Here is a 25,534-nt window from a genome sequence, read left to right as displayed (position 1 = left end):
CAAAGTAAATAAATATTTCTGTGAGAAATCAAATACTACATTAGTGTATTTTTAGATATAACATCAGTGATTTAAACAAGGATCTCAAAATTTAGGACAGAATGGGTAATAACTCCTTAAAATTGCTACTGATGTCTATGGGGTTCTGGGATATTTTAAGAGTTACTCTGTTGCACTAATTAATAATAAATAGAGAACATTAGAGTGGTTTTATTTACTCAGCTTTCTCTCACATGAAACTAATCCACACATGCATTATTTATAAATAATGTGCACCTCTCCAGTTCACGGTATCTAAATTATGCAGAATTAGGAACAGCTGACAAACCAATACATGTAACTGTTTATCCTACCAGATATCACTATATTTGCTGCCAGAATACTTGGTGAACTGCAATTTTGAGTAAATCCTATAGAGCTGGACTTTTTCCCACAGATGCTACAACAACATTTGGCAATCAGGTTAAAATCATTCTCATTACTGTCACTCGGATAAGAGATAACAGAATTAACTTAAATATATACGGAAGCATAATTGAAAACAATAATACAATTTAATATTTTTGGTCAGGCTAATAAAAATAAAAAGTTCTGCAGTATTTTAGAGTATATTAATTTGCAGGTGTTTCAACACTTCATTGCACTATAGTTGTTTCATCACAGTAAATTATATTCTTCTAACAATGTTCACTTCTGACTTGTTTTTACAATGCAGTTTATTTTCAGCTAGGAACTAAATACAATATTGTCAAGCAACACCTCTCAACAGTCATGAAATATTTAGTACAATATTCACCTGAGAGCATCATCTAGCACAGATTTTTCAAAGCAATAATCTTAGGTTACATTTGCATTGAGTTTCCAAGAGGAAGTATGAATTTTCCAATGCAGACACACAAGGCCAAATTCACCTCATCAGCTCACTTAATTCATGTCTGGAATAAATTTGGGCTATTCTCCATTCAACTGTGTTCAATTAGACTTTGCATCTTCAGTTTTATTTAGATGGAAATAATTACCTGAGAAAAGCCCTACAGAATATTCAATGTTTAATATTATAGTATTATACAGAAATATATTTGGGGATGTTTCACTTAAACTGTGGCAGAACCTACACGAAATATTCTGCCCAAATTATAATTGGAAAACTGAAGTGAAAATTCATAGGGCCAACTACGTACATTGTGGGGTTTGGGGCTTTTTTGATCACTGGGGCAATACAAATACGAGACGAAAGCTGAAAACCCTAAAAGCAAACCATTCTTCAAATACTGAAATCTAAATCCCATTTTATTATGCTGTCAATGAACTGCCGAGATTCTCCCTTGCTTGTTAACATGATAGCAGACAGATGAGAAGAAATAAAAAGTACTGGCCTGTGAAAGGCAAATCAAAAGGGAAGTTGAAGGGATTTCTCAAGTTACTCAGGTGAGTCTTTACGCCCCAGCCAGTGACCCAACCAATGGTCAGAAGGGTGCAGGTTCCGTTTGGTTGCCCTGAATGCTCAGACATGGGATCCAACTGTCTGCCCAAAAAGGCTGAGAATTTGCAGTTTCTTTGTAAGCTTACTGCACAATAAACAAAAGAAGGGAATTTGATACTAACTAAACAGAGAGTGAATAGTCAATAACATTGTATAAACTTTTTTTCAACAACTTCATTACTGGAACTTTTTTTTTTTCTTTTTTTTTGTCCGTCCCCTCAGTTGTAAAATGTTTGTTTTTCAAAATGAAACCTTCACCTGTTAGCAGATAGCTGCATCAAATTCCTAACTGTAAGAGAAAGGTATAGCATATATTAAATGGAAGTTAAAGTGAATGAAGGAAAAGGGAGAGCACTATGAGGACAGAGATATTTAAATACTTTTCAGATCTGCAAAATAATCATTTTATGTCTTAATGTGGCATAATGTTTGTAAAATGAAAGATTCCAGTTTAAAAAATAAATTAATTTAAAAGTATGTTTTTCCATTGTTGTATATCTAATTCTTAAATATAAAAAGGTATTTAAAGTACCCCAATCAACATTTTGAATAAAAAGTAAAATATGTTACAAGTTCTATGCTATCATAGCATCTATTAAATGAGGTGGCATGTGAAAAAGACAGGACAAAATGCAAACACAATGATATTTGTACAACAATTTTAAGTGCAGTCAACCAGAGTTTATAGACCTAAACCCAAATTCTCTTATGATGGAAACATTATTTTAATGTATCATGGTGTATATTTCTCAGAATGAGTTAGCTGTCAAGTTTAAGTAATACCTTACATGCCCTTTTCGTAACTTGCAGAATTAGCTTTATGAAACCCAGCTGTTCAAAGTAAAGCCTGGACTAGCAGTGCCATCTAGCATCTTTAAAAAAACTCAACAACAACAAAATCCCTGTGCACTTACAGAATTGGTAGGTTAGTATTTATTAAGACTATCAATCTTTGTAATAGATCTATGCATCAAGTCGTAACCCTCAAGTGAGCAACAGGACATGTTTTGATAATCACTGTATTACCAAATACAACATCTGTACACGTCACAAACCATCTGGACAATAAAAGTGTCAGACAAAACCCTTTAGCCTTTGCAAGAGCTGAACCAAGACTGGGGAAAAGAGGTGGGTTATTGCACATTGATATTGTGAACCTGTGATAGAGATGGGAGTAAGGAAGGGCAAGAGGTTTTCTTCCCCAAGCAATCTAGAATATGTAGACCACTTTAGATTACCAGAAAAAATATTTGCTTATAAGGGTAAAGAGAAACATCTGCTTCACGTGGCTTAATAAATTAACCCCCATTCTGAAACCTAGCAGACTTCTGCTCTGCACAAGGATATATTGACATATAGTAATACACATGAAATATATTCATTTGCTCCTCATTATATGGAGTTAAAAGGCTTAAGATTTTCAAAAGTATAACAGTGAGCAAAATTTCACCCACTTTTATTGTTTGTTGAACAGAATGAATTGCTTGGCATTGCATAAGACAAAACATGAAAACAAATACTGCCTCTCAGAGCCTACAGTATAGAAGACAGGCTCTGAAATGACAGGATGTACTGGGAAGCCTTGAAACACGGTCATTAATTATCGTCATTGTTAGAAGCAAGCCTTTAGAAAGAACTTGAGTGCAAACAAGGATGAGAAGACACTGCAGCATAAGGAGCTTCAGAGGAAGAAGTGAGATGAATTATTACAAGCTTAGCTGTAGTAGTCCCTTAGCACAATGGTTCAGAGGTGTAGATACAGGCACACACCTTTCCTCCAACACTAAGAATGGGTTCTTTGAAGAGAAATAAATATCACAGTAATGGTAATTATATAATGAATCTTTCGGTTGAAGGTCGCTGAAGAATCTTTATGTTACAAAAAATTATGAATGCCTTGGTGACTCTCAAACAGATTTCATCTTCTACCGTTTTCCCCTATTTCTGTGCATTTTTATGTGGACATTTCCCAAGAATAGTTTTCAATGATTACAGCTAAGATTTGTCTGCAAAAATCCAGATTATTCCATTCCTGAAAAAAAATTATCCCCCACCTGGAAAGGTTTGATTCTCTTTTAGGGAGCAAATGCCATTTACCTATCAAGAGCCCCACTCTAGTATTACCTACTTATTACTACTGGTATTACTTAAGGTTTTGTGAGTTTATGCTATAGCACATTAGATAAATACATTAAACACATATCTATGATATTCTCATCTTTCATATTAGGACTTGGACCATTTTTTACTGATATCTTAATTGTCTACTTCCCTGAAATATTTTTTTCCCTAGTATGACTAGTTGTTGCCCTGTAAAAGTAGTTATTTTTAAAATATATCATGTTTACAGTACTTTCAAAGAGACTCATAGGGTTCACAGAGAATGGGAAAAGCAAACTGTCAATGCTTTAGTCTTGATAAAGTGTTCCTACACTTGTAAAGAAATACACAAATGGCAGCATGCCGTGTGTTTTCCTGCACAATCACCCTAACTTCAGACCTACCAACAGAAAGGAACAACACACACTTTGAAAGAATCTAAAGGAAACGTGAGAATGGAGACCCGGCAGATGTTTTACAGAGCCCCTTTCTGCCTTCATTTACTTATGTCAGGTTTGCTGGAAATGTTATGAAGTGGTAACCCAGAAAATGTTTTCTTCTCAAACTCATTTCAACTTCCCATTTTAATGTGAATTTGCATCTTACTTTTTGTGTTTTAGTTAAGTAAACTTAATTTTTCCCTCCTTATTTTTCATCTTTTACAGCACGCTGGTATTAGTGGGAATTCATTCTGGGGGAGTCTCTGCTTATAAACCAAAGGAGGCACGATATACTAGTGTAGCTATTTATGCAAGTCATATGCATATATTCAGATGACTAATCACATCCCTGCAGAGGCTCAGTGCTTGATATGAGAGTACTCCCATTTGTTAAGCATTGTCCATTCATGCTTGAAGTGTAAGAATACTTCCAAAGGAAAACAGCAGCAAAAAATAAAATTCTACCCACCCACCTCAAAAAAAAAAAAAAAAAGGAAGAAAACAAATCAAACTAGACTCATTCACAACAAACCCACCAGCACAAGGCTGATTAGCTGCCTAAGGCCACCAAAACCATAAGCACAGGATGTTTTTCTAAAGGGAGGAGGGGTTAGCTTGACCTTTTAATTTATAAAGAGAAACCACACACCCAGGTGTTGCAGCTCTGCTCTGTAGGAGCAATTAGGATGTAATCTGGGTTGTTTATTTTGTTGGGTTCAGAGGTCCATGCTGAAAGATCAAAAAAGACTTATAGACACTCAGTAAGCTCCATGCATGTGAGGTTTTTCAACTGGCTTTTGTGTTGGTACTGTCTAGTTATTTGTTTATTTGGAGAGGGGAAAAAATAAATAAATAAATGTCTCTTTAAGTAGGAAATCCTACTTGGGCTTGTCTGCTCCAATGAGGCAAATTGCTCCTTCGTGTTGAAGTTGGATTTTAAAAGTAAAGAAACTTGAAAGGAAATCTGTGTCTGTACAGTGAACAGCAACCCTTCAGTCAAAGGTGTATACATAACACTGGTAACAGATACTCTGTTCTAAATGAATATGCTTTTACTGAGTAGTTTGTGACTTAGGGAATACAGTTATAACTAAATTTAGTAAAGAGACAGATTCAGTATATTTTAAATCAGTAACAGTTTACAGAAGTTGGCATAATTCTATTTGTTATTGAAAGAGAGGTATAAAAGAAAGCATATGAACCATCAAATTACAACAGGTGTTTTGAGACCCTTCTGGACAGTTGTAACACCATTGTCACAGCCAAAGTTGCACAGTTACCTCTGCGTCTTTGCTAGAATGAGAGTCACGCTTGCATGGTTCTTCTGACCCAGACTGTGCCAGCCTGGCAAAGAAAGATCAGCAGTATTTCAAACAAGCAATAGAAAATGTTTCTGAGGCTGTCAGCACAGAACCACTAGTGAGAGAAAGAGAATATATTGTGGTGTTCCCAACCTCTGGTACCTTGATTCTCTTCAAAGTCCTGTAGGTGCTGTTCCAGCAGCACTTCCTTTTAGAATCATCTCAGGTTTGCTTAAAATGGTAATGCAGAGTAGATGTGTACAGTAGACCATTTGGCCATGATGTTAATTCAAGGAGAAACCTGACTGCATCAGCAGAAGACACTTTTTTTTTTTCTTTTTTTCTTTTTTTTTTTCCCTTTTTTTAATAAGCGGGACAAGACCTATCATTTGTTATATGGATATGCAATATTTAGTATAGCGTAAGGTCTTGGACAGTCTTCAAGCAAGAAAGAGATTCTTCCCCTCTACTAAAGTGCTTGGTAGTTGATCTGTCATCAACTACCCACAAGAGAGTAGGAGGGTAAAAATAGCCATTCTTCACAACAAATTCTTTTCCAAATCTTTCAGATTCCCTGTCAGTGCCTTTTCTGTGGCTACTGTTCTTGCAGCTAAAGGGAACCCTGGCCAACAGGATGGCAGGCCAATCATAGAGCAGAAACTCTGTGAAATCTTGATATTGGCACAAAAACATTTCAAAATTTGCCAACAGAATTACATTACTGTAAGGACTAACAGGCTGGGATACTGCAATCTACAAAGTTTTGCAAAGACTTGTACTCAACCTCAAATTAACTCACTGTTAGCCTGATCCAGAAGACACTGTAGACCATTTCCCAGCTGATGTCATAGACCTTTGGATCAAAAATTGTGAATAGACAGGTTTGTGTGGGTAGTTGTTCCAATGTGTGAATTTTGATTGTGAATCTTCTGATGACAGCAACTACCTGGGACATTTTGGGATATGGCAGGCTACCAAGGAATTGATAGAGGATGCTTTTGTTCTTGAAATACCCTATTTATTTCTAATGTTTGTGGACATTTGGCACATCAACAGGAAACTTTAAAAAAAAAAAAAAGATAAACTGACTGCTTGGACTTCTCTTCATTATTCAGAATTTTCCTCTCTAAGCTTTTCACAGAAATAAAAGAAAAAAAATTTTTTTTGAAAAAAAAATCACAATTCTAACATCTCAAGGTTCTACAGCAACACATAAACCTAGACATGTCAATTTCTCTCTCATTACCCTTTTTTTTTTTCCTACAAAAATGGAGCACATTTTTGTAAAGGACATGGCATATGAAAAAATTGGCACTGTAAGATCTCATTCACTGCAACATCTTCTTCTATTCCATTCTGACTAATACAAAGACCAGTGATGTAGAAATGTCAACCCTCATTTTACATGACATTAATATTTTCCAAAGCTTTGATACTCTGAAACAAAAATTACAACAGAATCAATTCTGCTATCTTTAGCTTTAATGAGGAAAAAATTTAGCATTATATAAGATACACAAAACTTCTTTTTTCTTTCATCAGAGCTAAAAGATTATTTGCCATGGCACAAAAAGGAAAGAGATAATATCTATTTTTGAATTCATCTGTTGATTATGATTATAAATTAAATTATTTGTTCTTTAAAATTGATGGAAAATTTTAAAATCTCAAAAATACAGTAAGAGCAGGAAAAAAACCGGCAGTTTCTTCAATATTTAATCCAAAAATAAATGTCCTAAACTTAGAAACCAATTGTTTTGCTTTCATATGACTGGAATATCTTTATATTGCTTCAATTTTGATTTTGGGGGCTTCAGCTATTATACTGATTTGTGAATTTCTAGTCCATAAGCCAGTGGATGTCGTACCTGGGGCTTGTCCCACATTACTGATTGCACATTACTGTTGGAGGCTTCTATGAAGTTCTTTTAACCACCAGCTATTGGACTAGCTGCAAGAACTGTGTGGAAAATAGATACATGAAAGAGGAGCTTTTGGTACCATACATTAAAAAGCAAGTTAGATCTGATAACCATTAGAGTTATTCTTAGCCCTAATATTTATGAAACAATAAATAAATAAATAAATAAATAAATCTTTATTGATAAAAAGCTAGTAAATGTAAATTTTAATCAATATTTTAAGGAAAGCCCAGCATATTCAAAGTTACAGATCTACAAAACTGGCAGTAATTTAAAAGGAAAGGCAAGATGTAATTGAGAAATAGAGAAGCAAATTCAATGGTTTATTTCTTAACATTTTGAACTACATCAGATGAGCAAAATAACAAATGAACTAATAGCTGATGAACATAACCTTATTTTTTCAGATATTTTACAATTCAAAGTTAATGGACACTGTGGGAAAGAGTTTGATGCATAGATGGAATACCAGGTGGAAATTTGGCTCTTACTGCTGCTACTGGACTTCTAGATAGCCTTTGGCAAGTCATTTCCATAGTTTGTACCTCTATTTCCTAGTATGTAACCTGGATTTTCACTGAGATCTCCATTTTGAGATTTCTTGATAATGCTCTCATAATTCACTTATATTGTTTTCATATTTTTCTGTGATTTTATCCTTTCAGAAAGCAAAAAGTAGTCTGGGCATGTGGGATATAATTTATCCCATAGCACTACCCTCAAGCAAATAATATTAACCCAGGGCTATTTGAGGTACCTAAAATGGGACATAAGACAGGTTTATGCATCTAATTCTGAACTTTCAAAAACCTTTGCTCAAAGATTCTTTAAAGATCATAGGTGTCTTGCGCATCAAAAAAAAGCCAGAAATCAACTCCTAGTGTGTATAAAAGCACCTGAGCAACTAAAATTAAACAGGACCACGCAACTCAGCACACCAGTGTATGCACATTCACGTTTCACAGATTCAGCACATGTCATGCTGGAATCCTGAAACTAAATCTCCTTATCTCAGTAAGGGATTCAATCCAGTGAGTGTTAACAACTGTACCTGTGAAAAGAGAGACTTAAATTTCGGTGCCTGTTTGAACTGCTGCTTATTTATGTTGCATTAGACAGTCATAAAACACATAAACAGACCATGGAGCAGCAATTGAAACCCAGATCTTTATTTTAAAAACAATGTTTTAACCCCGAGTTACAGTGTTAGAATTGTTGTTGTTTGTTTGTTTGTTTGTTTTTCCTGGACAACAGTCCATGCAAAGTGGAATAGTAACATTATAATCAAGAAGGAAGAAAATGCCATTATTTTGACTAATATGGCTCATGCACTTTAATGGATCTAGATATGAATTTAAATCTTCTTCAGGCAGAAGGATTAGAACCGAAACATCTCATCACATTAGTAATAAACTGGGGATGAAAGATCACTGCTTGTCCCTTCACCTCTGTTTCATGGTTCTGATTCCTACTTCATTTGACTGAAGATTTACCTGAAGTGCCTATAAATTAAAAGAAAAAGATGACATCCTTTGGTCCAAAACAGCATCTAACCTTCAACAGAGTGATTGACAAGTCAGAATGGTTTCTCTTCAGCATATAGACAACAATGCATGTGCAAGATGCTGTACCTTCTTCACTAGCAGTGAAGTATGAGGTACTTATAGAATGTGATGACAAACACCAGAATGCCAAAATCCATCATTATGATCAGGTTATCATAGCAGTTACATTGCACAGAAACAGACAGGAGCTCACATGTAGAAATGATGATGTCTACAGTCACTCTGCAATTTCTAGAAGCTCTGACAGTGATTCAGTTCTGATTCCAATTTTATAACATGTTTTTTCTAATAGAAAAATGAATGTTTAGATATCTTGCACTTACCAGTAAGAAATGACAGTCTGACAGTCACATAAAGGTATAATCAGGTACTATTCTAACATGAGTAAAACATTGTCTCTCTTCAGGTCTATGTTCAGGTCCTTCTACTTCAGGTCAGCTAAAAATTAATAATAATATTGTTAATAATAATTAAAACAATATTTATTATAGCTAGTTTCAAGAACATTGCAAAAAGCCATTTGTGAAACAGGGGATGTGTGTGATATGTGCACACATATTTCTGAAGAGGTTGATTCAGTCAGGATCTGTAGCAGCATAAATTACCACTTCCTGAGTTTTTATTACTGAGTTATTTGTTTGAACTGTCTGAGGATATAAGTCTTGATATAATTCCCTGATTTTCATAACTTTTATCTATACAGAAAATAACATAAAGGCTGACTCAATAAAAGACAAAGACAAGACTACTTGAAACTAATGGAGTACGTACCTTTTTGACACAATTTTAAAGCCAGCAGAAGCTCTAAGAGTAAGCAAGCTGAAGAATTAGTCTAGGGCCTGGATTTTAACTTAGCCTTGGGTAAGTGTGACAAATAAACATCATTATGACAGAGGAAACCCTTGTGAGTCAGATGGCTTCTCTGACTTTCTCCCTTTCTATTATAGTTGTTAATATCACCAGCAAAATATCCCTTCCTCTAACTCAGCACCTGCAGAGTAAGAGGAACATAGTCTACCTATTCTCTGTTACCATCCCCAGCTAAATACCTTAGTGAGCCAAGCACACCTCTTTCTTGCAGCTGTCAAAGCAGACCAATGTCCAAGGCACTAGAAAAGGGGTAGCTGAAGTCTTCTTTTTCTCATCTGCAAAGATGCATTCTTCAGACTAATTGGTTACAAATGTTCACTTAACAAGCAAAGTTATTCATATGTTACAGTAATGCAATAGTGAGTCTTGAAGACTTTAAATGTTGTTCACTTGTCTTTCTAAATCAAAATCACACAGCAATTATTATAGGGAGAGAAAAAAAAGGGGGCAAAAAAAAAAAAAAGGCAGTGCTTAAATGAAATGTCATTTTTGATGTATGAGAAATTTTTATCCCAGAATTTAATGGTTTGTTGGTTTGTTTGTTTGTTTGTTTTTCCAGAGAGCAAAGTCTCTATATGAATGCATAGGACAGCTACAAAAAATAATAATAATAAAAAAAAATATATTAGAAATTAAATTAGAAGCCTTTTTCTGCTATATTATTGATTTTTTCACTCAGTTGTGATCAAGCACTCATACTGTCTGACAGGTATTCATGCACTATATAAAAAAAGTTGCTACGTCAAGATCCTGGGGGATGTGCACACATAACACACATACTACATTGCAAAATCTATAGGCAGGATGAAAAAAAATCAATTCAGGATGAAGGAGCATTAATTACTGTCTTCCTTAGTCTGCACTGGGAATTTCCAGGGAATTTCTAGGATTGCCACGCCCTGATATATTTTCTGCAATTTGGTCAGCGCAGGAAAACCACATAGAATCTGTTGAAGTCAGCTGCCCAGAATCAACTGAAATTTGAGTCCTGTTTATTCTCTAAGTTTTGTAGAATTAGAGTTTTAGAGAGAAAGGATCCTCATAAAAAAAGAAATGGAAAATAAATTATTGTGAAAGGATGAGAGCTTGCCCTGTTCTTGCTTATGCTGTAGTTTCACAGATGTCACTTAGTAATGCAACTATTTTGTTAAACTTTAAACAAGAGTTGTTTGGCTACTTCAAAGTTACAAAAACTATAGAAAAAGAATTTAGTGATCATCTAAATGTACCACTGCACTAGATCTGGTTCACCTAGAAAAACATATCTAGAATCTTTGTCACTTGCTTTTAAATCTTCCCATGAAAAAGATCATATAGCGTTACCAAAAGATCATATGATGAGCGTTACCAGTTCCTTGTAACGCTCATCAAAAGTAACAAACATTGTGTCATAATAATGATCGTCTCCTGGGAGGATATATAACAATTACTTTGGTATTATTCTTTCAAATTATGAAAATGTTAGTATCTTTAAGACTTGAAAATATGCCATGCAAAATTTGTTTGTCTTCTCACACTTTAGGTTGTTTTTAACACCTTAAAAATCTTTATAATCTCACTCCTGATACCCAAAATTCTAAGCTGGCAGAAAGTCTTAGTAAACTGAAAAACCCTGTCTTAAGAGTACCTAAACACACACTTAGTTTTAAGTATATATATGATCATCTTGAAATTTACTGAAATATTCAAATGATTAAACACCTGCTTAAGAAATTGAGTGGTTGGCTGGCAAAGGGCTCGAAGTTTTTCAGGGCCAAGTCCAGTTTTCTTTGAAGACCTGATACATTAGAGCATGTTATTTATGGACTGTGCTTTCTATGTAATTTTACTAGGTAGAACACATTATGATTTTGTGAATGGACTTGCATTTTTTCCCCTCACATTCTTAGCCTCAGTGATTATCTCTTCATAGTAATGACATGAACTTTGCCCCTGTTGAAGAAGACAATATTTTTACTTATTAGCCAACATTGATTGATCTGATCTTCCCAGAAATCCAGGATGAGCACAGTCATTCTCAGTGCCAGGACACTCCCTACCCCCAAACCTTCATGGTTCAGAAAGATATCAGCCATCACACATATCAGCCATCAATCAATAAACTGGGGAGACGACATCCGAACCACCATTCATCCACTTCTCTGCAGATGCTCCATGTTGTGAATAGGATAGGCTGTTTTCGGGGTCCACCATACTGTACATATCTGACCAGATCTCAGATATACTAAATGGACAATATTCCATTTTGTGGCAGGTATGACTTCTCTCTAGCTCTCATTTGAGGATACAAAACAATTGCAAGAGAAATGGAATGGAAAGGTACTCTTCCTGAAGGCCAGTAGGGAGCAAAGTGTACAGTGGAGCAGCAAAATAGGTCACAGATTTAGTCTGATGGAAGAGGATGTTTTCCTGCAAACTGCTGAGATAAAAAGACATTTATTCCCCTCACCTCTACACCCACAGAGAAAGTAATCCTTTTAATTTTGGCTGTGAGATAAGAAAGATCTGACTTGTGGTGGTTTATCTGAGGATGTCATTTGTTGACAAATTTAAATGCATGTCCATAGGGAACCAAGACCAAAAAGGCTGTTTTGTAATGAAATTTTATGGTCTAATATGTCATTTGTAAATATTTTTTGATTTTTACTGAGTTATCACTATTGAGTTACCATGAATCTAAGTAGCTGACATTCATGCCCAGAGCTTTTTGAAAAGAACAATTTTTTGACTCTTCATTAATTTACTAACCAATAAAATTGTTAATTAATTGAAGAGTTTGCCTGCCTTTAGGTGTACATCTGACCCAAATACCCATAAGTCACACTAACGTGAGGCAAGCTGAAGAAAAGGTCACCACAGTTTTGTTAAATCATTTGTACAACAGATTCATAAAACTTTAGAAGTCATTAAAAGAACTAGTTTTGAATATCTCAAAAATTAAGCATGTAATTTTATACCTGAATAATCTGTGGAAATTGTAATTTTTTGTGTACTTGTAATACACAAATTATTTATGTAGGTTTATCTGTTCAGCCCTTCCATATGCTCTCCTCAGCTTTTTCTATTACATAGTACTTTTCCACAGAAGACAGTCAACATTTGCTAGTTAAGTAACTTGTTCTTTTCTGTTTATATTGCTATCGTTCAGATACACAAAAAAGGTTCCAAGATGATATTCTTTTCCCAGTAATCACATGAATAGGATAACTTGGTGATTCAGGGCTGGAAGGAATACACGAAGCAAGGCAGCATCACAAGCACGGTAGAAGAGCAAGAAAGGGAGTGCCTCTCCTTTTTTGGCTTCCCCTCTTCATTCTTTGGCTGCAACATGCCCTTCTATGCTTTTGAAAGCTGCTCAGAATAAGTGTATACCATATACACAGGCTTTTGCTACTTGTTATGATCAGTGACATCTCTTGGTTTGTCAGATTCCAGCCTTTATACAGGGGCTTGTATTCCTGAGCTGCACTGAAAAAAATGCAGAAGTTTGTTTATCTGTTTGTTTTAATATTTAGAAACATACAAGGAAGGTATTTTACCAGTTACTGGCATACAAAAAAACAACATGTCATTGTCAAAGTTCTTTACTTTTAACTGCATGTACAGCGCATGAAACGTGATGCCATTTTTTGAGAATCTGACAATTAGGAGCTAATTATTATCATCAGTGACTGTCAGCTTGGTTAAAATCTGAAATAATTTGGATCTGTGTGGTCAGTTGTTACCCACATGTCATAAAGAAAAATAATTTCTTTAAGCTTTACAGAATGGATGACTGCTCTTCAGAGTTGCTTAAAACTTTAACATGCTGTAAACATTTTAAATAATGCTAGAAAGAAGATACCATACTGTTTTCCTTTATCTCTGTGTTTTGATCCTCATAAAAAGCTAAAGAATCTGCTAATAAATATATATTTAATTAAGCTGAATTTCCAAAACCATAATCAGCTATTGAACAGAAGAAAATCATCCTTAAAAAGATCACAACTCAGGAATATGCTAGCTTTAAGGGACTTGTTTTTTGATGGAGAGGACAGCAGTAAAGCCTGTCTGTTCTTTCTGAACTCCAGGACAAAATAATAAGATTGCACACAGATGAGAAATTATACCTGAGTCATTGTGTTCTTAGTAATGACATTAAGGGTACTAGGATACCCTAAGCTATGACATGCTTTGGAAAAAAATCCCACAGACTTCAACTGACTCCATTTAAATTTATTTCTTTTCTTTACGGTATCTTCAGTGAGACTCATTTGTCTGATAAGTTCGTGAAAGAGGTACGGTTAAAGTCTTTGGAAAAGTGGATGTGCCCCATTAAGCCCCAGTATGCCAGGTATCTCCAGGGTTATAGCACACATAGGAAGGCTGACAGGTGCCCAGCCTAGCTGCTGGTGTCTCTGGTGCTGCCTGCTCAGCCAGAGGGGAATCAGGAGCTGTCCTTTGCTTTCCAGCCCTCCTGAGCACTGCCCAGCTAGTGGAGGGCTTGCTTCCATCACCCTTCCTCACGCTGAGAGGTGCTTACTCACAGAAGTAATTCCAGTGACTGCTACAAATTAACTGACAAAGAAGAGGCAATGTGTGAGCTCCCCCTGCAATGTGTGAGCTATTAACTAGCTCAGAGGGAGCCCAGCTGGCTACCCTGGTTGCCTGTGGTGAGGCAAGCATGTTCAGCTGTTGGGCTGATGTTCCTAGCTGTCAGCTCTGTTTCAAATAGCTCCACAAGCAATGCCTAGAAGTGACTTCTTTACTCCCTTCCAGTAGCACTGAAGAAGGATGGAGCCTAGCAGAGCTGCAGATTTTTGGTTTGGCTTTGTTGCCTGTGTAAAAGGGATCTTGGTTGGATCCAGAAAGAATACTGATAGTTAGCACCTTTCAGGATACACAATTCTGTTTATTAAATAAATAAATATATATTTTTTTTTCATTTTGTCTCAGTTGCATCCTATATAAGCACCTTTTCCAGTAAATTAAGAAATACAATACAAAGACACAAAGATGATTTTGCACATTTAAGTACAAAATTGTCCCTTTTTCTGGAAAGCTTCCTCCAAGGAACAGGAGCTTCAATATCATAAATAAGCCAACACCTTCTTTCAGGTGAAGATTTGGATCTTGTGAAGCAGTAGTGAAATGTTTACAGTGTATCTTCAGAAGTTGTATAAACAGCTAGAATAACCAGGGTGGGGGGATAAATTCACCAGTATCCCACTTTTATCCACATAAAAGGTCAGCTTATCTTTTCCAAGTATTAACACTGCACACAAGTTCATTTCAAATACTAATTTTGATTCAAGTCTAGGCACACCAAATCAGCTGAGGTCTGAAAACAGTGTGAGAAACTGCTATCAGCAAAAGGAAAATAAAATCACACAGAGATTCGGTGACTAAGTGTGGTAGCAATATCCATTACAAGGAAAACCCATGGGTGTATTGGTGTATTGGCTTATGTGTGTAGTGTGACTATCAGAAGGCACAAAGTATTTCCTCAGTCATCATTGTTCTTCCAATGGAAAATTTAGGCTTAGATGAGATTGGAGGAAGGAAGGAAGGGAGGGAGGGAGGGAGGGAGAATTATGCAGACCTCACTGGCATTTACCCCTTCCTGGCAGTTTCGTATGGTTTTGTTCTCAATCACTCATATTTATAGACAATATTTAAGTGGCCTGTATTCTTGGTAGTTCTGTATGAAATTAGAAAGAAAAACAAATCCTTCCTTGAAAATATTGCCTTTTTAATTTTTCTTCTGCAAAGTAAAACTGGCTGCCAGCAGACCATTACTAAACACAGTCACTGTCTAACCCATGCACATAGCTACTACTACAGCTCATTGTCTGGGATCTGTAGTCTAGATGACCTCTGTAGAATGCATGTTTTTACTTTTTTCTTTAAGCTGTATTTATCAAACACAAATCACACAGATATTTTCAACCATCACACATACATTATTTGCAGATCTCTTTTGCCAGGCATAGCATAACTATAAACATACTCCAAGAGAATAGCCATAATTAGCATTTTAAGAAGAATAAACAATTTTCTTAATCGTCTGCTTGAAGTGCATCATTCAGACAACTTTTCCAATACATCCAAGAGTGGAAAACACATCCAACCTAAGTAATGAGGTAAATCACAATGACCAAATGCTGCTCATCCCACAATTCACACATCTGTTCAGAAGAATATGACCCTTGTAGTCCTAAGAGGTGCCATATTTTGATTCTGTATTAAAACATGAGATAGTATATGCTAGATGATCATTACATATTGCCAGTGGCAGTGCTAGCCCAGACAGCCCTTTGTGCTTCAACCAGATCTCTGAGAATAAGCACCATTCTGAGGACTATTAACAGCATGGGCAAGGCACTTGACTATTCTCAGCAGTGATTCTGTATACTCAGGGGGAACCAGGTTTGCCTTAGCTAAATTCTGTTTATCTCAGGTTCTTTTTGCATTTGTCTACTGTTATGTCTGACCTAGAAATGCAAATGGTTTTTAAATAAAAAATAAATGCTGACATGTCCATTTTATTAAACTCTGTGTAAACTCTGCTGGAGTTCTTTTCCAGTTTTGGATGCTTAGCTTGAAAGGAATGTGCACAGAGGAGCTCAGCCATGTATCCCACACACTACAAAATCCCACTACAGGCAGCTGAAATGGTATGCTGTCTTTGGATGTCTTATTCCAGTTTCATATGGATGAGGTATATGGCATACACCTCCTTCAATCTTTCTCTTTGACAACTTAAGGACTTAATTTATATCTTGTTCTATATGTAAAATTAGAATAATATTAGTATTTGGACACTTCTTAAATGGCATGGAGGTATGCTATGAGGTGAAAAAGGAAGACAAATATAACAATAGTGATTTCACAGATTTCTCAGAAGAAAGCAACTGCAACAATTATTTCCTTCAAGCTCCATGACATAGTTACCCTCAAGCTTTAAGGCACAGTTCGTTCAGATAAAATGCTATGGCCTTTAATCTCTGCTATTGCTGGCCACAAACTCTTTACCCAGTATAAAGATTTCAGCAAGCAACATTGCAACCTGAATCAAATGGCTTGTCTCATTGCTGGCTGGCTATTGTGGACATCATGTGCTACCGCCTTTTCTTCACAACTGTGATTAGCATTTTGCAACACAGCCAAGTTCAGCAGTTAGTCATATAGATGGAGACATCTGAACCATCACTGTCATTTGGCATTCCTTGCCTCACTTCCAACAGGACTGTCTCTCTGTCAGTCAGGTTCCTAGCCCAGATCTCTCTCACTGAAAACATTGGTGAATTTCCCAACACCTTGAATAAGAACAGAATTGGATCCCATGACCAGAAGATGCATGTGCATCTCTCATCATACTGTAAGCAGCAAACGGGCATGATTGCTAACAGCCCAACCTAAGGGGCTGGTGATATTTGAGAGTTAGCTGATTATATTAACACTCAAAGACATACACAGAACTTATTTACAACACCAGAAAAGATAAAGACTTGCCTAAGGGAAATCATACAAGGCAAAATCTATTCCAGCTACCTTAAAATACTCCTTCTTGGATTCAAGTCAATTACTTAACACAGGAAAGAAAAACAACAACAACAAAACCCTCCCTTGCTGATCAAAAGGCAAAACATGACACAAGCAATTGCTACAAATATAAAAAAAAATATTGTGTTGAGATTATTTTTCATTCACCTGTGCAATTCATTTCCCTGAACATTCCTTGGCAATAAAAGAGCCCAAAAGGAAAATGCTTAAAACATATGTTCTACTTTTTGCACATTGTTTTTAGAAAGGGATTTTCTTTATTTCATTCATGGTGGGTCAAGATTATTCAGCATTTCTAAAATTGCAGAAAAGGAAACCAAATCTTAGAGAGTAGAAGTCAAAACAGAAACACTGTTTTAGAAGCAGCAGGTACCATTTCTAGTCTAGGACACAGACTGAAGGTAGCTGCTTTTCAAACGTAGCAATGGAACAATTAATAAAGGAACCCATTAAGGTCTGATTGTTGCTGCTAAAAAGGAAGGTTGAATTTCAGTCCTTTGAAGTAACTGAGAATGATTCAGGCCTCATTACAGAGATATAATCTACATTCATACATTTATGTTAGTGATTCAAATCTATTGGGACAGATTGAATTCCGTTAAATAGTGCATCTTTCCTGTGGAACTTTTCTCAGGCTTTCTCAGGCTAACCTAAGAGGTGACCTAACAATACAAAGTAGTGGGGTATTTAGGGATTCAACTGTGCTGTAAAAGAAAGGCTATACAGAATGTAGAAAAAAAGAATGAGATATAATCTAAAAAGCTATGTCAGCTTTTCATTTGGACTCCGTTTTGTTAATGCCCTCCCTGTCATCACACGGGATAGAAACGCATTCCCTATGCGTTGAAGTAGTTTTAAGTACTGCTCTGAATATTGCACCTGACAGAAGCAAATTTAATATGAAATTCTGGACACGTAGCTTTTGTATTTAACCATAAGATTTTAAAATCGATATACAATCCATCACAAACTAGATATAGGTTTAAGCAGACCTCTTCTGGAGAGGAACCAATTCAAGATAGTACCTGTTTTTAGAGGAATTGGGGTTAAATATGTCTGTTTGACCTTTCTATTTTCTCTTGTCACCAGAGATCCTAAAATGTCAATTCATTGCATTTTTCAGCTTTTGACAAAAAAGCACAAAAATTAAAGGTTTCTTCAAGTGTATAATTTTAAAACATTATGGCATTTATTTATTCTTTAATCTGCTGGAATCAAAAGCACTTCAGTTTTAGAGATAATATATTGTATTCATGACCTGAACAGCAAGTGAACATTGACAGTAGCTTTGCAGACATACACGTAAGCTGTCAGGCATTCACCAAGAAGTAGGCTTTTGCTTTTCATTTAGTTTTTATTTCTTTTTTTATTAGTTGCTACAAAAGAAAAGCCTAAGTCAGATTCACCAAAAATTTTCTGAAATGCTCTGCACTCAGTGCAAATACGTGCAGAATAAATACTCTGAAGTACCATAAACAACATCATAAAACATATTGATTCTAACATTAAATGGTTTCATTTTTAAGGCTGTTTAAATGTCACCCCCAGAAGCTGAGAACATAAATTTAAGAGCTAACTCTCTCCAGAATAAACACCATAATTGGAGAAAATCATTTCTAATTTCTGTTGTGAAGTTAACAATATATTTAACATCCTAATCTAATGAATCAGTCTAATTTTAGAACTATTTGTTCCTTTCTGGATTTTCTGTTGTTTAAATTAAGACTGACTCCAAATGCCACATGTAATTGCACAGGCGGTTTTCCATTGCATTCCACTGATCTGCATTATTAAACTGCCTGTATTTCAAAAAAAGTTTTGGTTTTACATATTGAGTAACTCCCTGTGTTTCTGCACTGGTTCACTTCTCTGCTGCTCTGTCCTCTTAGTGAATGTTCCACCTACTTGCATTCCAAAACAGTTATTTTACAATACTGAATAATGAACCAACATTCGACGTCTAGCATGCTCACCCATATCCTGTCAGTCCCTGATCCCTTGTTATGGTGTTAAAAGATAGTACATCATATGGAAGATGCCTGTTAATTACTGGGAAAGCTGACAGTTCGGTGACGGGATAGAAATATGAATCTGTCATAACATTCAGTATGTGAAATGACAAATCCATTAGGAGAGACAGAATCAAAGGAAAAACCAACAACATATGCCCCTCCAGGAAAATAATAGCTTGAAAAATCGCTTTAAAATAGCCTTGGAATGGAAAATGTGTTTCTCTCTGGCAAAGGAAACTGCATTAGTTAATTAAAAAAAAAAAAAAAAAAAAAAAAGGACAGCAAAACATTCAGACAGATTTTATGGGGAAACCTTTGCAATCCCAATAAAGCCCCTTTTGCTTTGAAGTCAGACGCGTGATTCGGTAAATGACTCATGTTAGCAATTAGAAAATGGTCATTTAGGGCCCCGATTTCTTTTGAGACAAGGAGGGTGAGGGTGGGGAAAGAGACACAATAAATCTTGAGAGGCTTAAAAGGAAGAGCAGGCTAAAGTGTGAACTTTTTATTTCAGCAACGGAAGCGAGAAATCAGTGATTCATTAAAGGAGGGAGAAAGACCTCCATGGAAGCTGGCAAAGAAGAAGGAAAAGGAGCTAATTATGTCTCTTCCCTTTTTACTCTCTCCGACCAGCATATAATCTGCTTTTCCAGGGTCTGCCTGTAGTATATACTTCTTTCCAGCCCCTCCACCAACCCCTCCTCCAGCAGGGGGGAGGGGGAGATCTAGCAGGCAACAAGCTCCAGGTGGCTTTCTCAAGCACTTCACTGCCAAAAAATAAAATAAAATCCTCCGCTAGAAAACAAGTTCTTTTTTTTTTTTTTTTTTTTTCTTTCTTTCTTTCCTTGGAGGGGGGGGCGAAGGGGGAAGGTAGCCTCCCTGGAGGGGATTGGTTCAGCCTGTAAGACAGGGAAATTAGTAAGGCATGAGTCTCCAAGCCATGCTGGTGGCCAGCACTCCGAGAAGAACGCTTTAGGAGCAATTAGCAGCGAGCTGAAGGCGGCGGCGGCTGCTGCTGCCGCTGCCGCTCGGAGGAAGCCAGGGCAGCTCCTGAGGCTCCCTCCGCAGCAGGCACTGCTCGCTCCAACTGCAAAAGGGTTTCAGATGTCCCACCGCTGCTTGACCCCCTGCAAATAAGGGTTGACCACCAGAGGCACATCCCACCTCTGACTTGTAATCGCTGACATTTAGGCTACAGCTTCCAACCTGTTTACAACCAAAGGGGGAGGGAAGGGAAGGGAAAAGGAAAGGAAAGGGAAGGGGGGGAGACAAGTTGGGATTTTTCCCTCTCTTTCTTTCTCTCTCTGGATTTTTTTTTTTTTAATACTGTTCTGGAGAATTCAAAGCAAAACAAAGAAACTGCCTCCTCTGGGGTTGTCAGTGAGAAAGGACGAGTTGTGCAACTGGTTTGGGATTTGCAAAAAGGCAAGGGGGTGGGGATCAGAAGAAGGTGCAAAGCCACAAAGTGTGAGTGCGAGTGTGTGTGTAAAGGGGTGTGTGTGAAAAATCCCTTCCAGCACCCCTTTCCGCTGGTTATTATTTATTTTTGTTGTTGTTGTTGTTCACTTTGCTGTCATCTATTTTTCAGACCTTTCTGCATCTAAGATGGTGAAGAAAGGAGTGAGGAAGAGAACAAAATAACTACTGGGAAGTCTCAAACCAGGTTGGGGAGTGTGTGTGTATGTGGTGGGGGGGGTGGGGAGGGGAAGAGAAAAAGGAAAGAGGATTAACCACAGCAACCCCCCCAAAAAAAACCAACAGCTCTTTTTTCTGAGGGAGGACTCGAAGGATTAAAAGGCAGCAACTTCTGAGGCGATTTGTCCCCTGAGTTATGGATGTTGGTGCACTTACTTCAGGCCAGATCAGAGCTCAGAGGGATCTAACCAGAAGCAGCAACCACCGGCTCTCCACTTGCTTTTTACCAGGTTTTACCCTTCCAGTATGTTTCTTTTGATAAGACATTTTCCAGCGCCCAGAGTTTCAGTACAATGTGCAAATGGATACTGACAAATGGTGCCTCAGCCTTTTCCCACCTGCCTTGTTGCTGCTTGCTGCTGCTCTTCTTGGTGTCTTCTGTGCCTGTCACCTGCCATGACCTCGGCCAGGACATGCTGTCCCCGGAGGCCACCAACTCTTCTTCTTCATCATCCTCCTCCTTCCCCTCGTCCTTCTCCTCTCCTTCCAGTGCGGGGAGACACGTGCGGAGCTACAATCACCTCCAAGGCGACGTGCGCAAGAGGAAGCTCTACTCTTACAACAAGTACTTTCTCAAGATCGAGAAGAACGGCAAGGTCAGCGGCACCAAGAAGGAGAACTGCCCCTTCAGTAAGTACGGCTCCGACTTCGGACGCCGGCTCCCCCGGCCGCGGCTCCCCCGAACCCGGCGCCCGAGCCCCCAGCTGGGGAAGGGCCGGGGAGGGGGCTCGGGGCGGAGGTGGGGTGGGCTCTGCCGGGACCCCGCTGCCCGCCCGCCTCTGCCGCGCTCTCCGGCAGGCATTTGCTTTGCAAATGGCTTCGCCGAGCGCCGCTCGCTCCGCTGCCTGGCAGAAGAGCAAATTAGAAAAGATTTGCAAAGGATGTGGCGCGGAGCGTGTGGGGGAGCGAAGGTTGGGGGGGATGGGGGGGTTGGGAGAAGGGGGAGACGACATTGTCTCCCGAATCTGAAAATCATTATCCCCTGTCATTAACGCGCCTCGACGAGAACGCTATATTAAAACAATGCACCCATCTCCCCCCGTGCACACACGCTCTTCGCTTTCCGAGCCCCAGCGCGGCTGCCTGCCCCGCGCCCCCCCTCCCCGATCCCGGGGAAGGGGCTTTTCCTCCCGCCGCCGCTCCGCTGGCACCCGCGCTGCGCTTGGGTTCGCGGCAGCCTCGGTGCTGCTCCGCGCCCCATTGTAAACATCTGGGGCTGGACTCGCGCAGACCTCACACACATTTCATTGTCTTTTTTTTTTTTTTTTTTTCTTGAAGAAATGATTTCAAAGTAAAAGCCGTATGGCTGTTTCCATGGCTGTACTTTCCAGCTTTTCTGTGGTACTAATGAGGCTTTTAGTAATAGCGTGCTTCTGGTAATGTATTTCTGGCTGTCAGTGCTAGAAATGTAACATTTATTCGGTTTTCTTGCCTGTGCAGTCTCAAACTGAAGCAATTGTAGTAAATCACAATATATTGCATTGTAACTCTTAAGTGACTGCATCCCACTATAGTGCTGCAAAAGTAAGCTCTGTTATGCAAGTGTTGGAGTAAGCACTCTGACTTGTTCCGCTCGTGGAGAACCGCTCCTTGGTTCTTGGGTTGTTTTTCATAAATACAGAAAAACCTGAAGATAAATTTCCCGTTAATTTAAAACAACTTAAAGTGACTTAAGTAGCTCCCCTGTTAGCTAATGTGTAAAGTATGGAATATTTCAGCAGGTTGCCCTGCTGTATGAGAGGCATTACTGTTAATTCCACTGTATTTCTATTAAATACCCATAATACAGGCGTACAAGCAGGGAGGAGAGAGCTGATGTATCATGTCACTGTTTCACTTGCTCCACCTGGCACATTCATACTCTGTCATATGCTTAATGTTTGTAAAGGCTTTAGATATCAAGGCAGCCAAATCTTACCATTTCCCTTTTATATTTCATAGGAAGCCAAATTCTTGAAAGAAAGATCTGATGAAGGTTTCACTTGAATGGGTGTGTGTGGAACTAGGTCCTAGCCCTGTATTTCTTTGATAATTTGTATTTGCAGAGGATAGCGTGATTCCCCTCAAACTGGATTCTGCAAACGTGTGCATCACTGAAAACACAGAGCCATGCTGTGTAGAATATTCCTGCAGCACAGTCTGTAAGGGGCCGAATTGACAACAGTATATTCAGAGAAGCAAATGCTCATCTGAGCAGCCCTACTTAGCCTGCAGAATTGTTTAGTGAGTAAAGTTGCACACATGCATGAGTTTCTGAAGAAGAGGTAGCATAATCTGCAATGTACATATACATCTTTCTACTCTTGATCTATGTGCATGAACAACTCCCTGTAATTCTGGGATGTGATTCCTTTTTCCTAGAGTTCTAGACAGTGTACCAGAAAGAGAACAGGCATTCTGGGTGATGTCCTGGCTATTCTTCACAACTGCAGAATATCTACATAAGGGGTGAAGAATGTTGTGTTTTGTTTTGTTATGTTTTCATATAAATGCAAACCAATGGTTGTGTTACACATAGATGTATCCTGTCTTTCAAGTTTACAAGTAGTGAAGAAAAGACTCCCATCGTCCTAGGGCATGTAACTTGCTGACCCCACAGTGTGATACAACAATATCTTTAAACACAAGATGATTACACTTTAGCTAGTAGAAGACAAGTCAAACAGTTATATCTTCCTCTAACACTCACTATAACTTGCAGTGTGAAATTGTGTTTTCTGCACATAAGCTGAGACCATTCATGTAGACAGTTACCATGTCTTAATTTCAAGGGTGTCTGTAGCAAAATGTTGCAAGTGATTCACAAAATCTGTGCTTTTCATCACTTCCATGTAGCTGTGTAATCAGAGTGCTGCCATAATCTCCAGCTGGACTGATTCCATGCAAATATGTGGTATCATTAAGATAGTCTAAAATGTGTAATTACATGTGAACAAATTTCTGCCATGCATAAGGGGTTAGCCAGCCAACCCACTAAATTGTAGCCTGTTTAATGTTAAAGGCTATTTAATAGAAGTTCCTCCTTCAAAATCACGCTTTCCTAAACAAATAACAGTTACTATTGACACACAAGACTTTGTTTGAAATCTAATTTGGGGGCTAATTTTCTTTTTCTCATATGCTAATGTTTAAAGTCCATTTATGCTGCAGTAAAGCCTTATCTGTAGGGCTCTAAGATCATGATATGTTGTGTAATTAGACAACAGCTTTCATGGCTGACTGCCAATTAAGTACTGTCAAGTAAGAAGAACAGTTGGAGAAAGTCAGAATAAACATTCAGAAAATAGAACTTAGTCCCCAGCCTTTAAAATGGCTCAAACGGCATCCTTAGATTTGCTCTATAAATATTGTGTAAAGTGCACTAAATAAAAGTTTACTTTGGCATGTTTTCCGACTTGATTGCTTGGAACTTTTCCATCAGCCTTTCTCTACCTATAGGGTAATGGTAACAGAGGTGGCTTCTGAACACACTGTCAGGAAGCTAGGAGAACTTGCAGCATTTAGGAGAAATGGAGTGTGTGTATCTCCAGGTAAAAGCAGGATGCTTTTTAGGTCTGGTTTTATTGTTCCTTGCAACTGGAGTTTTGTTCTCAAAGAGTAACATTTTAGTGATAGTTTGTCCCTCATGTCCCTCAGCACCACAGCTGTGAAATCCCTTTCCTTGGTAGGATCATTTGTGTATATGAACAAGGACAGCTGTGCTGCTTTCTGGAGTCTTAAGTATTTTGGTGGGGGGGGAAACACCTCTAAAGTGTAATTTAAAAAAGTAAATTGCTGTAACTTGACATCTGGGATGACCAACAATAGCTTTAGCCATATGTAAACTTGGAGAGAACTGCATGGTGCAGATTCTTACCCGATTTGCACCTAGAAAGCTTTCTTGAAGATGGTTAATCTTTGGGTTTAATGGTCGTCATGCACTAGGCTGCATGATATAATATGGTCGTCATTCAGTGGGCTGCATGATACTTGTGATAAACTGCATCTAGGAAATTTGGACATATTATTGAGTGTTATATTATTTTTAATCGACTTTTAAGGCAACCATAAATAGTGCTAAGAAGCACATGGGCTTCAAATTTACAGCACAGATTGTAGTAGGTGAAGAGTGGTAACACAATAAGCAATGGTTAACTAGCAGCAGCTAACATGCAGTCCGTAGTGGGAGTTCTGCCTGAGCGAGGATTACAGGGTAAAAAATTCAGGTAGATATTTGGGGAGTGTAGTCCATGTCATTGAGACTGCCCATTAGGGGGAAGAATTACCAGATCGATTCCTGCGAGTTTTGGACCAAGCAGTGCTATGCAAAACCTACGGTAGATGGCGGCACAGACACTGTCTGGTGTCACCTCTGCTCAAAGTAGGTAGACAAGGGGCTGGGTCCTCAGCTCTGTGGACTAATTTGGCTCAAGCAAAGCTAAAGGGTCTTACACCAGGTGGGAGGCTATTAAATGGCCTTCTGAGCATCCGAAGTGGATTAATCCAAACAGTGCAAAAGCACAGTTGCAGAACAAGTGTTTTCACTGAGAGAGCTAGCAAGAAATAATTAGCTACTGCTCACAAGCTAACCTACTCCAGGCTTTTCCCCTGAGTATGCAATT

General features: G+C 38.0%; 1 protein-coding gene and 1 long non-coding RNA gene across 3 annotated transcripts in view; one reads left to right on the top strand and one right to left on the bottom strand.

Moving 5' to 3' along the window:
- Window positions 1–7,456: 7,456 nt before the first annotated feature.
- On the bottom strand, window positions 7,457–21,411 carry LOC119714441 (uncharacterized). Its single transcript, XR_005261665.2, has 3 exons — window positions 21,272–21,411; window positions 9,135–9,249; window positions 7,457–8,748 (listed from the first exon to the last, which is right to left on the bottom strand). It is a non-coding gene; the product is annotated as an uncharacterized lncRNA (long non-coding RNA).
- The window catches only part of FGF10 (fibroblast growth factor 10), a 66,341-nt gene continuing 60,948 nt past the window's right edge, over window positions 20,142–25,534 (top strand). The window contains exons 1-3 of one of the 2 annotated variants that reach the window (XM_038170627.2): window positions 20,142–20,411; window positions 20,827–20,901; window positions 21,000–21,563. In XM_038170627.2, coding sequence (XP_038026555.1) covers window positions 21,227–21,563 — 337 coding nt within the window. In that variant the 5' untranslated portion in view covers window positions 20,142–20,411; window positions 20,827–20,901; window positions 21,000–21,226. Of the gene's footprint in view, window positions 20,412–20,473; window positions 20,706–20,826; window positions 20,902–20,999; window positions 21,564–25,534 lie in introns of those variants that run through there. The other variant, XM_038170628.2, reaches the window with a different exon arrangement.

The sequence above is a fragment of the Anas platyrhynchos genome, chromosome Z (assembly GCF_047663525.1).
Source record: "Anas platyrhynchos isolate ZD024472 breed Pekin duck chromosome Z, IASCAAS_PekinDuck_T2T, whole genome shotgun sequence".
In the NCBI taxonomy this organism is placed as follows: Eukaryota; Metazoa; Chordata; class Aves; order Anseriformes; family Anatidae; genus Anas; species Anas platyrhynchos.
This window is presented reverse-complemented; position numbering and strand designations above follow the sequence as displayed.